Source organism: Helicoverpa zea, chromosome 6 (assembly GCF_022581195.2).
Source record: "Helicoverpa zea isolate HzStark_Cry1AcR chromosome 6, ilHelZeax1.1, whole genome shotgun sequence".
Lineage (NCBI taxonomy): Eukaryota > Metazoa > Arthropoda > Insecta > Lepidoptera > Noctuidae > Helicoverpa > Helicoverpa zea.
The window spans coordinates 10,510,832-10,525,614 of record NC_061457.1 but is presented as its reverse complement, the minus strand read 5'-3'; the positions used below and the strand labels follow the sequence as shown (position 1 = coordinate 10,525,614).

General features: G+C 36.8%; 2 protein-coding genes across 2 annotated transcripts; both read left to right on the top strand.

Moving 5' to 3' along the window:
- Positions 1–99: 99 nt before the first annotated feature.
- On the top strand, positions 100–7,051 carry LOC124631510 (sulfotransferase 1C4-like). Its single transcript, XM_047165941.1, has 7 exons — positions 100–213; positions 512–646; positions 3,887–3,986; positions 4,516–4,853; positions 6,291–6,385; positions 6,529–6,709; positions 6,868–7,051. The coding sequence occupies exons 1-7, from the start codon at positions 129–131 to the stop codon at positions 6,975–6,977; spliced, it is 1,044 nt and encodes a 347-aa protein (XP_047021897.1). The 5' UTR covers positions 100–128; the 3' UTR covers positions 6,978–7,051.
- A 1,748-nt stretch (positions 7,052–8,799) lies between these two features.
- On the top strand, positions 8,800–14,567 carry LOC124631502 (luciferin sulfotransferase-like). The gene is made up of 7 exons (XM_047165926.1): positions 8,800–8,954; positions 10,362–10,496; positions 10,823–10,922; positions 10,996–11,342; positions 11,458–11,552; positions 11,780–11,960; positions 14,424–14,567. The coding sequence occupies exons 1-7, from the start codon at positions 8,867–8,869 to the stop codon at positions 14,531–14,533; spliced, it is 1,056 nt and encodes a 351-aa protein (XP_047021882.1). The 5' UTR covers positions 8,800–8,866; the 3' UTR covers positions 14,534–14,567.
- The last annotated feature ends 216 nt before the right edge of the window (positions 14,568–14,783 follow it).

Here is a 14,783-nt window from a genome sequence, read left to right as displayed (position 1 = left end):
AAATAAAAACAGAGACGCAGTACCTATGCAGCTACAGATAAGTAATATATAATAGGTACTTCAGAGTTGGGATACCTCAGTCTGCCGAGTTTCCTCAGTTGTCACTGTGGTTCAGAATAAAAATAATCATGGCTGACCAGAGACTGCCTTTCCCGTACGATTTCAAAGAGATTGAACCTGAGGAGAAAGCAGACAATAAGAGGTTGTTCAACTGTAAGTACCTAATACAATATTTAATGGTTTAAAAGATTTATCGTCCATTACTGTATTTAATTGCAGGTATAAACTTTATATTCAGAAAATATTTCCAAGCTTTTAAAAAAATATTTTTGAGAAACCGACTGAAAACTTATAATTACATTACCTACGTACCTAAAAATTTTAGGAAAAATATGAAGCGTTAATTTCGCAAAACAAAAAAAAGCGAAGCAAAGTAACGCGTCATACCATTCTTTTTACAAAATATTTATGTATTCTGATCCTTTTACCACATTTCGATCTTCCATTTTAGACCCGAACGTCGATTTCATCCGTGTGGGTCCGAAAGGTTACGTTTTGCCGAGGCCTTACGTGGAACACGCCGAAAACATATACAACTTGCCTATTAGACCGTCGGATGTCTTCGTGGCCAGCTATCAGAGATCAGGTACCTACCTACTACTTATTTGTTTTGCATGACTGGCTAGTCGCGATTTCACCCCTATTCTTCGCACACTGATGATCAGAGACAGATCCTTCGATAAAGAAGAATTTTAATGAGAATGACTATAGTAAAAAACGCAACTACATATCTAGGGCCACAAACAAAGTCAATTGAGTCAGAGGTTCTCTCATGCATGAGCTACCTCTATGAGTTGCCAGGGTACATAAAGGGCTTCAGAAAAAACAAAGGTGGATTTTACATAGTACAATCCAACACGTCCTCCCACTGCATGCACAGGAGGAGGTTTCGTGTGAAGGTATTGTTGGGAAATCTTATAATCATTTCATATAATCATTTCGTAGGGTAAACTCACCAGTAACTGGCCACTTAAGGACAGCGAGTTGTTCATTTAAGTGCCATGGAGAAATGTGTCCAGAAATTAATATTCTTGTATCAACTTTAGTTAAAGCAAGTATCCATTTATCGTTATTAGTGAGTAAAAAATGAAACAACATAGAATTATGTAGTAATATTTTAACAGAATGAAAAAGTAGTATTTTTTAGTAGTAACTGGCCATTTAAAATTAGATATTAGCCACCATAATACCAATAACTGGCCATGCAAAAATAATATTTAAAATCAATTAAAATATATAGAATAAAGCAACTATATTAGAAATTAAAAACTTAAAAAACATAATAAAACAAATTCTAACAAGGTGGTTCTTAATTCGTAAAAAAAAACTACAACTTAGCTTAATTTAATGAGATCAGTATACCACAGTTCGTTTGCACTTAAATCATAGTATGGTAACGAGGAACTTATCATTTGTAGTTATTGACGTGCTTAAATTAATTAATTACATCATCATCATCATCATCAGATGTAGAGTAATCTCTCTCTTTGTAACAATTATGGCACAAAAAAGAATCACATTCAGCCTCAGGAATATGAATCCTGTGAGACAATGGTATTCTCATGAAATTGTTTGTTACAGAGCCTACATAGGATCACCCTTCTTGTTATTAGATTCAAACAATAGTCACAACAAGTAACACATCGGTTTTTCTTATTTTCCAACAGTTTCTTGGACTCGTCTTGACTATTTATAATTTTGTTAGTAGCAGTCTTTTTTGTTTTATTCTTTAGTTTTTTATTTGGTACATCATTCTCTTTTTGACTTTTTTTCTCTTCTCGTAATCTCTTCCTTTCTTCTTTTGCGGCATCTTCTTCTTGCTTTTTTTAATTGTTTTTCTCTTATCTTGTCAACATATTGATTGGATGTTTCGCTCAATTTGGCGCTTTCGTTGTCGTTTGGGAAAATCGGGCAACTTTTGTTTCAGGTATTCAGGTATTTTGTTTCAGGTAGGGGAAAATTTACAAGAGTATTGTCAGACCTGCTGTCTTGTATGGATCAGAGTGCTGGCCCACAAAAGCGACGAATGAAAGACAATTGCATGCGGCAGAGATGAGAATGTTAAGAGGTACATATGTGTGGTGTTACGCAAATGGATAGAGTGAGGAATGAGTATATAAGAGGAAGTTTGAAAGTAGCGCCGGTATCAGAAAAACTGCGTGGAAACCGGCTGTCATGGTATGGGCATGTGATGCGGAGGAATGAGAATCATGTTGTGAGGAACATGATGAGTATGAATGTGGACGGATATAGTGGAAAGAAGGAAAGGAAGAAATGGATTGTGTGAAAGTAGAAAGAATGTTACTTGTGAGATGACGGCAGATAGAAGAGTATGGAAGGAGAAAACATGCTGCGCCGACCCCAAATAAAATTGGGATAAGGGCAGGATTATGATTTTGTTTCAGGTATTCCGAGAAAGGTATATTTGAGACAACAGAAATTGTTTTATTTGGATTGGATACCTTCATTGTTTTCAATAAATTTGATAGCATTTTCTATTGCCTCTTTAGAGTATTGGCGTTTTTTTAAAGACATTTCAGAAAATCTGTCCAACAAAAAAAAAATCCGTCAGTAACTGGCCATACAACTATCAGTAATTGGCCACCCATGCCAGTTACTGATAAACGTGTATATTTTTATCTGGATTTTTTTTACACGATAGTGTGCCTTATACTCATTCTAAATATGTTTATTTTTTCGTAAAATTCGGACATTAGCGTATAATTCAGTAACTGGCATGAGTGGCCAATAAATGAAAATACACAAAAATGAAAATCAATAACTGGCCACCCCACTAATCTCGCTTTATTATAGATACTGACAGAATAAAACCTTAAAAAACGATCGTTTACCATCTATACAATACCACAAACACAATCAACTCACGTTTACTACACGAAGTATTACAAAATTCACTTTTAAATTCAATCATTACCTTAAAAAAAAATTAAGGATTTACCGTTCACGTCGGAACTCGTACGCGTGCTGTCACAAAATGACCGATATTTTTGGCGCTAGTGTTCATAGAGGAAAAAACTGTCACTATAATGAAAGCTAGTTGAGTAGGTAATACTAAAAATAAATAATAGATGGCGTTCTATGAGAATAGTTCTTAATTTATGCAGTCAAAGTGAATAGTGGCTAATAATTGAAAGTGGCCAGTTATACCTCGGTTTACCCTATCTACAATTTAATGGTCTTGGTCCTATTCAGCCGAAACGTCGAGAAAATTGAAAAAGTTACCGTACCCTTAGATGTACACAGTATCGTGTTTAAGACCCGTATATTTATAAATCAATTGTATGATATCATTTCGTACCTATAATATAATTTGACATTGATCTTCGTTACACACTTATCTCTTACGACTATTTATTCAAGTAATGTCAATGCATTTAATGATACGACGTTGATAATATTTTGTTGAGTCATGTTATTGTTATATGGGCTGCGGAAGAATTTGGAGAGTCACCGTTGGGTTTTAACCGGTGCGAGTCCGTCACGCCTCCCCCATGAGGATTTCCCCTCGAAAAAAAAATGTGTTAAATTGGACCAAAAGGACTTACCGGATTGTTCTAATTCAAGGGCATTTGACCTACTGTACCTATATAAAATGACACTAATGACGGTGGTGTCACCAGCGACATGGCTAATATTAGGGTTGGACCACATCTGGCAGCACGGAATCGCCTTTTTCCGTCGCCCTTTCTCTTTCCATCGCTTAGAACTGCCAGCATACTGCAGCATGTGGTAGTACAGGCGGAACAAATGTGATTCCGTGCTGGCAGATGCGGTCTAACCCTTAAGGAATCATTATGTTCAACAGGTACAACATGGACTCAGGAACTCGTGTGGCTGTTGGCAAATGATTTTGATTTTACCACAGCGTTGTCTGTGCCAATCACCCACAGATATCCTTTTCTCGAGTAAGTATTATTGACATCAAATTGCATAACACAATGACAATGACTTTTACAAAAACTTCATAATTGTTTTCAATTATTTAATTGCTAATCTTACTATCAAATGCGACAAGATTATCAAATTTCGTAATTAGTAGCATAGCTAGCTAATCCATTCAGGCATTTGTATCAAAACAGTGAAAACCCCACTTGAAGCTGCGTGCTGATTTTACTAGATACTAGTCGCCAGAGCCTCGTCCATTTTTTTTTGCAGGGTGCACCACGTGCAGTTCAGATAGGCAATTGGGGCAGCTTAAAATATGTCCAGCTGCGGACGAATGACTGTCAAACATTATTGCTGATTCCATGTTTAAAACAATAACCTGCCACATCAACACCTCCTAGCTTTTTACCGATCGGCGAATTGTATTTGTCTTCCATTTTATCTGATTGCATCACAATTATTCAATAAAATATCTAGAAGTATGACTAAATGTTCAACCAAAGGGCTAGCTTTGGCTACGACTTATTACGTATTATATAATATTTACAGAATTTACATGTACTACACGGAGTGGAGTAAATATACCTTGAAGAATACCGAAAATGTGGTAAGCATAGAAAAGAAGGAGAAACTTGTAAAGGTGATGGAGGTGATGGCTCAGCCGGTGACAGAGAAGCTGGCGGCGATGCCGTCCCCTCGCTTCATCAAGACGCATCTGCCGATGAGCTTCCTCCCCCCCAATATAGTAGACACGGCCAAGATGATATACATAGCTAGAGACCCCAGGGATATCGCTGTCTCCTCGTATCACCATGCTAGACTCTTCAAAGTGTTAGACTTTGCTGGTGAATTTAGAGATTTCTGGAATTTATTCGTAAATGATCGCTGTAAGTCTAATCCCACCCAAAACATAAATGTGAAAGACTGCCAAGTTCGATAATATGGGAACGCTTCGCCTATAAAAGAAGTGAGATCTGAATAAGTACCAAGTTCCATACACATACCTCAGTTAAAAATAGTTACTTTTTAATGATGCTACTTGGCAAGTTTTCACACACCTTGTTATAAACCTACTAAATGCAATGAATCAAGTATTTAATTTTCTATTAAAACTTGCCAAGTAACATCATTAAAAAGTAACTATTTTTAACTGAGGTATGTGTATGGAACTTGGTACTTATTCAGATCTCACTTCTTTTATAGGCGAAGCGTTCCCATATTATCGAACTTGGCAGTCTTTCACATTTATGTTTTGGGTGGGATTTCATTTATTTTTGTAAGGTTGTTTATTTTATTTTTTGACGTGACAACGTCTTATAAATCGATGGAGCCGGCTGCACGCACGAAAAAACATGACTCATGCGGCGTTACCTCGCTCTGAGGCGTTCCGTTTAAGGCTTGAAGTGCAAGCGAGAGCACGCAGCGAGCGACAAAGAGGCACAATCGGCAGCTACTCACGTTGTCACGTTCAACTATCGTCAGTAAAACGACTTTACAGACAATGGTTTTTTTCATATGACTAAGTTAGTTAAGGAAATGACTCATTTATTCTATCTTTCAGATTTTTTAATATGCACGCTTCTTACAAAGAAATGAACTAGATTTACCAACTGACTGACATGACATGTTATCATATATTATGTTTGTGGATCAAAGTTACACATTCGTTATTTTCGAAAGTGACTCACACTTGGCCGTTTTCAGATTTTTACTTTACTTTGACTAAATACAAACCTTTGTAACGAATTTCAGATCGGTACGACCATTCGAAGATATATTATATAAATTTAATTCGTTTTAGTTCCTTAGGGGTATAAAACACCTTCATTATTTTAAAACCGACTCACACTTGACCATTTTCAGATTTTTCCCTTTACCTTGACATAAAGACCTACCTCCATGCCAAATTTCAAGTCAATACGACCATTGGAAGTGGTCTAGGTTTTTGATGAGTGAGTCAGTCAGTCAGTCAGTCAGTCAGTCAGTCAGTCAGTCAGTGAGTGTATAGTAAAAATAGCGATTTTCTGACGTCAATATCTCAAGACCTACAATAGGTATATTAATGAAATTTTGTATTTTAGATAAGTGAGGGGGTCTCAACAGATACTTGAAATTTGATATGCGTGAACAAAATAGATTTTGAGTTATAGGGTGTTCGAATTTGGCCCGAAATGGTTCGTGTAATATAACCCACGGCCGGTGTGTCGCTTTTTTTGCTCGAACTTGGCGGACACACTGCCGTGTGTCTAGATTCATTCTGACAAATGCATTCCTTGCTACAGGTCATCATTTGGTTACATGCAGAGTATGATTTATTATTTTAGATGTATTGACACCGTATTTCGAGCACGTGAAAGAAGCATGGAATATGAGACATCATCCGAATATGCTGTTCTTGTTTTATGAAGAACTGAAGAAGGTAGGGGTCGCATAATATACGTGCCAGGATGGGCACGTCGATTCATTTTAATTTGAAGGTATATTGGTGTTCTGTATTACAGGACTGCCCAGGACAGAGTTCAGCAGTGAATGGCAATTGTGTGAATATGATGATGATTTCAGGACTTGCCGGCAGTCATACGGCGTGTAGCGGCTTTTCTAAACAAACAAGTGACAGATAAGCAGATGACCATGCTATGCGAACATCTCAGCTTCGACAACTGCAAGAAGAACAAGGCTGTCAACTATGAGCACCTTCGGGAGTTCGATATGTTTTCGCCTAATGAAACCTTCATAAGAAAAGGTAATTTACAGATATTAAATTCACTTATGGTACATTTTCTAAACTAGGTTGTCTTTTAATAGTTAATAAGTACTTTTTTTTGTCCAGACTACCTTAGATCCGAAAGTAACCTTAGAGTACCGTCCTTAGAGTATATCCAAAGTCTTTGATTGATGCAGGAAAAAGCAATGGTTGGCGCGAGTACTTCGACGACGAGATGACGCAACAAGCGGAGAGGTGGATCCAGAAAAACCTCAGGGATACAGACCTACGCTTTCCGAGTTTATGAAAAAATAATATTTATTATAATATAACAGATGAAAATAAAGGGCTCATTCTATAGGGGAACAAAGGAGAAATAAAGGGGCCTTTATGTCTACGTGTAACAATCGATCTTCATACTTTGGATAATCCCTTTTGCCTGAATAAGTTAGGAAATCCATACACCTAGATGCAGATATGTTTGCCTTTGAAACAAAGGAAATGTTCTTTATTTAATGAAAATTTGAAACAGGAATTTGCAGCTAGCTATTAACATGTAAATTGATCGATTGTAGGTGTAAATAACTAGTCACTCTCCCACAGTTTCTTACTTACCGAAATAAAATATAGCTATGTTGTTCGTATGTTGTATGACTCGGTAAGAGTCAGTAGTTTTCCAATAGCGAACAATAATTTAAATCAGTTCAGTTGTTTCGGAGCCTTTAGGGTATAAACAAATAAAAAAAATCCTCGTTATTATACTAGTATAGGTAGATAAATGTCCGCAATTGAAAAAAATCCAAAACAACTGGGTCGTGCATAAGTGCATCGGGTATCGAGTGTATTATCAGAAGTCCTCGTCTGACCCACAGCGACCCGCGAATAATAGCTGTTATTTAAGTATAATAACACATTAATGTACCTAAAACAAAAAACATAAGTAGGTATACGTAGTTTCTTTGAGTGCTTATTAAGCGTATCCTGTATTCAAAAGAAATTGTTCCCCTTTCTTATAAATTCACACTCATTTCCATTTCACCATAATGCAAGCTTATTGCATACTTCTTTACGAAAAACTTCTGAAATAATATCGATAAAGTTATGTTTATTAAATATAATATACTTAGGATATTTTTGACCGTGAGCTCAGACATCAGTAAAACGTCTGGCGACAGCTGGTCGGAGATAAAATTTATAATCGTATCAACTTTACCCAAAATAGTGCTTTTTCGCTACAGGTATCTAGCTTCCCTTAGGCCTTTACGCAAATAAAGCGCCTACATGAAGTCACCAGGATTAACGATTAGTGTATAATGATGAAGGATACGTAGGTACTATTTATCTTCATATTCAGCGAACACCGCAGCATATTATGCACAACGTCACAGCAGTTTATCCGATATCTTTCCACTTATTGTCTCATTTGCAGTATCAATATCGCGCATTAAACAAATATGCCTACATATTAAGTATTGTTTTATTATTCATTATTATTCATAAACACAGATAGGTAAATGTTACCTATTTCTATTGTTACTAGCCCAAAACAAATATCACTTATCACGTCTTATCAATAATTCAATGACTTAGTTTCTAACAGTATCTAATAGTTCGATTAAAAATAGAGTTAAAATGATTTATTTAAAACAAGTGATCAACAAACGGTCTGCATTTAATCAAAGACCCTATAAACAATACTAGTATATGAAAATGGACGAAGAAAAAGTATTTCGTCTAGGTTTTATTTAATTTAATCCGGAGGAGAAAGCATTATTTATAACCTGTACTTTTGGCTAATTTAGGCTGTTTAGATTTATTCTGAGTTGCTGGGGTCGGGATAGTTATTTATTAGCTATAATCTGGAAACTGCGGAACCCTACACTGAGCGTGGTCGACACGCTTAGTTTCGGCCGGTTTTAGGCTACGTTCAGATGACAAGCGTTTTGATAACGCGCGTTTACAACTACATACATTTTGTAACGCCTAAAACGCGTTAGCATGTATACAGCCTGAACAAAATGTATGTAGTTGTAATCGCGCGTTGTGCAGTTGTCATCTGAACATAGGCTTAGTATTATCCGATAGATACAGGTAGATTTATAGATAAGTTATAGATAAGTTAATAAAAATATAATATACTTTGACCTACCGCAGTCTTTACTTTTATTTGGTAATTGATAATTGTGCTGAATTACGATGGCGGAAAACAATGTTTTACCTTTTCCTTATGAGTTTAAACAACTTAATCCTGAAGAACAGGAGTTGGTAGAAAAGAATTTTCCGTGTAAGTAATTTACTAAAATATTACAAAGATTTGTTGTTTATCCGCCAAACCACTCAACCACCAAAACACCCACTTCTATGTTTTTGCTGAGAAGAAGTGGCGCAACATATTTATGTAGATTGTCCCCAGCAACACATGTCTGTGTATAGGTAAAAAAACCTTTCAACGCGGTTTTATATATTCATAAATACTCAGATATATAGCTGAAAAAGGCTAATCGAGCAGTGTCGACTGTTTTTAACTCCGTAGGTTGCAGAACTAATCCTTCCCGCGAGGCTAGCACCCCATATGTGAACCCCATTGAAGTTTTGCATCCACTGTTATACCAGAAACATGGTAGATTCAACGGTTTGAAGAACCTTGTTGTTAAGGACAACGTTTTTTTTTAGTTTTGAGAGTGCACTGTTTACATCTTTATATTACTCTCTGTTTCTGTCAACTTTAAACATTATAATAATAATAATGGCGTCCACGGCCGTTTTCGGCCACGGCGGCTGCTCTCACTTAAGGAGATCAGCCAGCTGCGCAGGACATATTACAGTGCACGAGCATTTGCGCAGACACAAGTGCACTCCCTATTCCTTCACCCTCATAACCCACGGGACGGCAATCCGACACGACCGAAAAGAGATCAGGTGCAGACCGACATTTACGTGCTCTCCGATGCACGGGTGAATTAATCACCAACTTCCAGACTACGGGCTGCTTTGTGAAAGTTTTAAGAAAACCCACAAAGCGATTTCGGCCCGACCCGGGAATCGAACCCGAGACCACGCGCACAGCAGCCGCGCTTGCGACCACTAGACCAACGAGGCAGTCTTTAAACATTAGTGACGTATCATCTGCAAATAATATGATATTCTGAATGGGCCTTAGATGCCTGACTTAAATAAATAAATAAAAATACAACATCACAGATATATTTGAAGTGGTAAGGTAAACCATTCATACTAAGATTAAGAATGGACCTAGTATAGAGCCCTGTGGCACGCCTGTCTAAACTGAAAAGCCTGATGATTAAGCATCATTTACTTTTACACATTACAATCTATGCTGTAAATATGAGTCTATTAAGTTGAGATCTATTCTGGACTCCGTAACAACATAATTTGTATAATATAAAAGTAAATAATGATGGACGCTATCAAAAGCTTTGGAGATGTCACAAAAGACTCCAGTTGAATTTTGATTATTTTTCATGTATTAATAAACGTGTTTCAAAAGTGCAATACCTTAAAGTCCTTCTTAACCTTCAATCAGTCAATTTGGTACAAGACTGACCTGGAATCGAAAACCGCACACTCGTACTTGAGAGGAAGGTCCTTTAAATACCAGGCCACCACGACTGCACCTCATTGTACCTACAAAATCATTTCGGTAATTAATATTTCGGGTATTGCTCCTCAGATTTGCCATCCTCATACGTGCGAGTGGGTCCCAAAGGCTACATCTTGACTAAACCTTATATCAACGAAGCAGCAAACATCTATAACATGCCTCTAAGATCTACTGACGTCTTCGTGGCCACTTATCAACGATCGGGTAATTCAATCAATAGGTGGACATCTACAGACATGATAGACGAGTCGCTTTCCAACAGTTTAAGCAGCTTCCCGCGGGAACTACTGCCCTTACCGGGATAATATATAGCAATATGTCATAAAATTATCACAAGAGATTAATTAGATTATTAGAAATATTAGATTGGTAACGTCTGGGGACACATTGTACGTGAGTCCGACTTGCACTTAGCCCCATTTTTTCCTTCATCAGAATTGTGAAATATAATGAGACGTGCGTGGGATAAGAGAAAGTTCTATAGATAACAAATTAATATATATATAAATAAATACCTGTATTGTTTTCAGGAACCACATGGACCCAGGAACTAGTATGGCTTATAGCTAATGATTTAAATTACGAAAAAGCTGCGGAAATACCATTAGCTCAACGATACCCATTTTTGGAGTGAGTCCTATTCAGAACCCGCATGTTTTACTGGAAGCTTGCAAAGTTACTAAGTAATAAACATTTATTGCAGTCTCTTCATGTTCTATGTACAAGATGAAAATGAAAAATATGTTAAAAATGTAGAAGCCACAGAGCCAAACTTTGACAAAGAGAAGTTTTCGCAGCTGTTTAATGTGTTGAAAATGCCAGTAACTCCGCAGCTGGCCGCAGTTCCCCTGACAGAGACTCGCTTCATCAAGACACACCTGCCGATGTCCCTGCTGCCTCCCACCATCCTGGACACGGCGAAGGTGGTGTACGTAGCTCGGGACCCCAGAGACGTGGCCGTCTCCTGCTATCACCACTCTAGACTGTTCAGGATATTAGGCAGTCTGGTATCTTTCAAAGACTTCTGGAATATATTCCTTAAGGACTTATGTAAGTAAACAGTGGAGCATATAAATTCATATTTATTTTTTACTCCTCGACATCATTGCAACAGCAATTCATTGATTGATAAAACTACAAATAATGATTTTACATATAATTTCAGACACATTGACTCCATTTTTCGAACACGTTAAAGAAGCATGGCAGAAGCGACATAATCCGAACATGCTATTTTTATTCTATGAAGAACTATCACAGGTCAGTAAGTATTACAATGATAATTTTTACGTTCAAAGAATTGTCCCGGCTCTAGAACAAAATTGCTTTAACTCAAGCTGCATTGCTGCTGATTGCACGAAAGAACATGGGGTTTAATTTATTTCTATGCAGCTACAACGAAACTGGTCATTTCGTTATTTTTACAAAAACAAACCAAAATTACTTTTCTATAACAGTAAATATACAGTGATATGTTTTTTTTTCAGGACTTGCCAGCAGTCATTCGCCGTGTTGCAGATTTTTTAGGCAAGCAGATAAATGAGGAACAAATCTCCCACCTTTGTGAACACTTGAACTTTAAGAACTTCAAAAATAATAAGTCTGTAAACTATGAGGACAGGAGAGATGTGGGACTTTTAGCTTCTGATGAAACCTTTATGAGGAAAGGTAAAGTCAATTTTGCTAAAGTATACCGATCAAAAATACACAATACTGGCTTATCTTAAAAAAGCGAAAGTTTCAATGGATCTTCTATAGATAGCTGTTTGTGATAACAACCAATTTCCTCTCAAGGTTACATATTTTCTTGATACGTGGTCAGCTAATTAAAGACACTGTTGGAATCTTAAATTGCCGCTGCATTTCTTTTTTCTGATTGCTATTGCAACTTTATTTTCTATTTTAAAATATTTAAAAGTGCATTGTGAATTATAAAAACTAAAGACTATCTTCAGTGATCCTCCGCGACAAGTTTTTTTTCGCTTTATCCGAATCTCGAGCGGTATGAACCATAACGTGGCCTGGCCATATAATTAAAGACACTTCATTTGCTCAGAGGAAGAAAAGCAAATTATTAATATTATTGATGGTACTTTTCTATAACAACATTTCCTACACTATAACTAAGCATACTAATAAGTACTAATATTTGGTTTATTTCCTTTTACCTCAATGACAGCACGACATCCCTAAACGTGTAAAGCTTTGGTTTCCTAGGAAAGCGGTGCCGTCATATAGCGGCCGTAATACAGCGGTGAAAGACGTCACCAGAACGTTGTCTATGTAAACAAAATTGGGCGGTTTCCTAGAGAGCGGTAACTGACACCGTAACTTCAAAAAGCGGTGCCGCCATTTGCATGACGGCCGTCTTGACGGTGTCAGATAGTTTGGTGAAAGTTTTATTGAAAGCGGTGAAGCTTTTTTAATACGTATTTGTGTTTTTTTTTCGGAACAACGTCAAAAATTAGTTACAACTCTTAGAGCAGCGAGGACGACGAAATTTTAATAGATTTCGTTCGTAACCACGAAGCAATATATAATATAAAAATAAAGATTATAGAAAAAGTCAACTAAAACAGAATTGGTGTCGTGAAATTTGAGAAATATTAAACAAAACAGGTTAGTAAGTATGATACAACTAACAAAAAGTTTATGACGGTGTGTTAAAACGGCCGTGGAACTTTCCACATGTCATCACCGTAAAGACGACCGTCTATTTGCGTCCGTAATATGACGGCCGCTATATGACGGCACCGCTTTCCTAGGAAACCCAAGCTTAAGCGGTCAGTTTTGTTTTAAGCCGCTACGGGAATTTTCTTCCATGCTTCATAAAAATCTGTGTAAAACTGATCAATGTTTCATGTATGACTTATCGCCATTGTGTTTTCTGGCCGATTATCAGTTTTGTTTCTATTAAATTTGCAATGGGCCAAACCAAAACCGTCATAAGTTGCTCGATCAAAGAGTCCTCTTCACTACTCTTACAGTGTTTTTCAGAACTTTTCTAATTTGGAAAGCGCTAAGGACCGGTAAATTATGCTTAGCATATAACAACATGCTTATTTCTAAAATATTATAGTACTTGAATTCGCCTATTTTTAATAATATTTTTCTAAAGGATCACCACACCAAGTAGTGGAGGGAAACCCCACCCTATTACTTTTTCGCCTCCTATGTTTGAGAACTTTCTTGGTGTACTTTGGTTCCATCTCATGTTTTGGAGGCGACTAATATCGATGCATTATATTAGAATTATTCGTATCCCTTTGTTTAATGAGAAACAAATTACATTTTTGAACACTTGTTCATTGCACCTTTCACATTTAATAGAAATAGCCAACTACAGTATGGACACGCGGTGCTTTTCCAAAAGTAACATCTTCCGATACCCATGCCTTACAGCTTTTCCCAACTCGATTGTAGTCTTAAAGTTCTGCAGACACAATTATCGTCCTTTTAGCATCAGATGACTCCCAAAAAAACCAGAACCGAATCATGTAAATGGTTCACTATTTGCCTATAGCACCGCCTTAAAGTCTGTTTGCGGACAAGTTTTCCTTGGGGTCGGTTTCAGTTGTTCTCAAACCTTGCCTTTTTTAGTGCCATTGATAAGGAATCTTTAATAATAAATTTATTACCATATCCTTACTACAGATTAAGTGGTATGGATAAATCCGCATGTCAAAACTTAATTTTAAAAAGCCTAAAACATTTTACTTATCAGTATTTTTGTTCTAGTCTTATTGATAGGACTAAAATGAAAATGTTTAATGGAAGAAACCTAAATTATTACCTAATTCGAGTTTTCATAAGTATTTTACTCACTTCTAAAAAAAAGTATGGCAACTGTCTTTAATTAGTTGACCAGCCAAGTATCAGCTACAAAAGTTAGTGTTCATTTCCCATAGATCGTTATATCTAAAGTATTAAAGAAAGTAAATATTTTTTGTCCTGAATTTGAAGAACACAGTGTAATGTTTGTTTTAATAATAATATACATTACATTTTATACCGTGCTTAAGCTCATGCCAGTACCATAACTATTTATTTCACTTCGAGTTGGGGGTGTCTTTAATTATGTGACCATGACTGTATATCCTATTTATCGAATTATGTACTTTTGTTTTTCAGGCAAAGCGGGAGGTTGGCGCGATCACTTCGACGAGGTGATGACACAACAAGCTGAGAGATGGATGGAAGAAAACCTGCTTGATACCGACCTGCGCTTCCCGCAACTATAACTATAGTTGTTATTTTAATAAAATCTATGAGGAATTGTGATTTTACTTTTGATAAAACAATATACTACCTTATCTACTAAACCCTACGCACTCCCAAATGTGCTATCCCTATGGTCTCCCCTATGTTCCTCCTTGTAGACTTCCTTATAAGCAAGGTAAGGCAAGAGGTCGGTGGGAAAATACTTCGACGACGAGATGACGCAGGAAGCGGAGAGCTGGACAGAGGACAACCTCAGGAATAACAGACCTA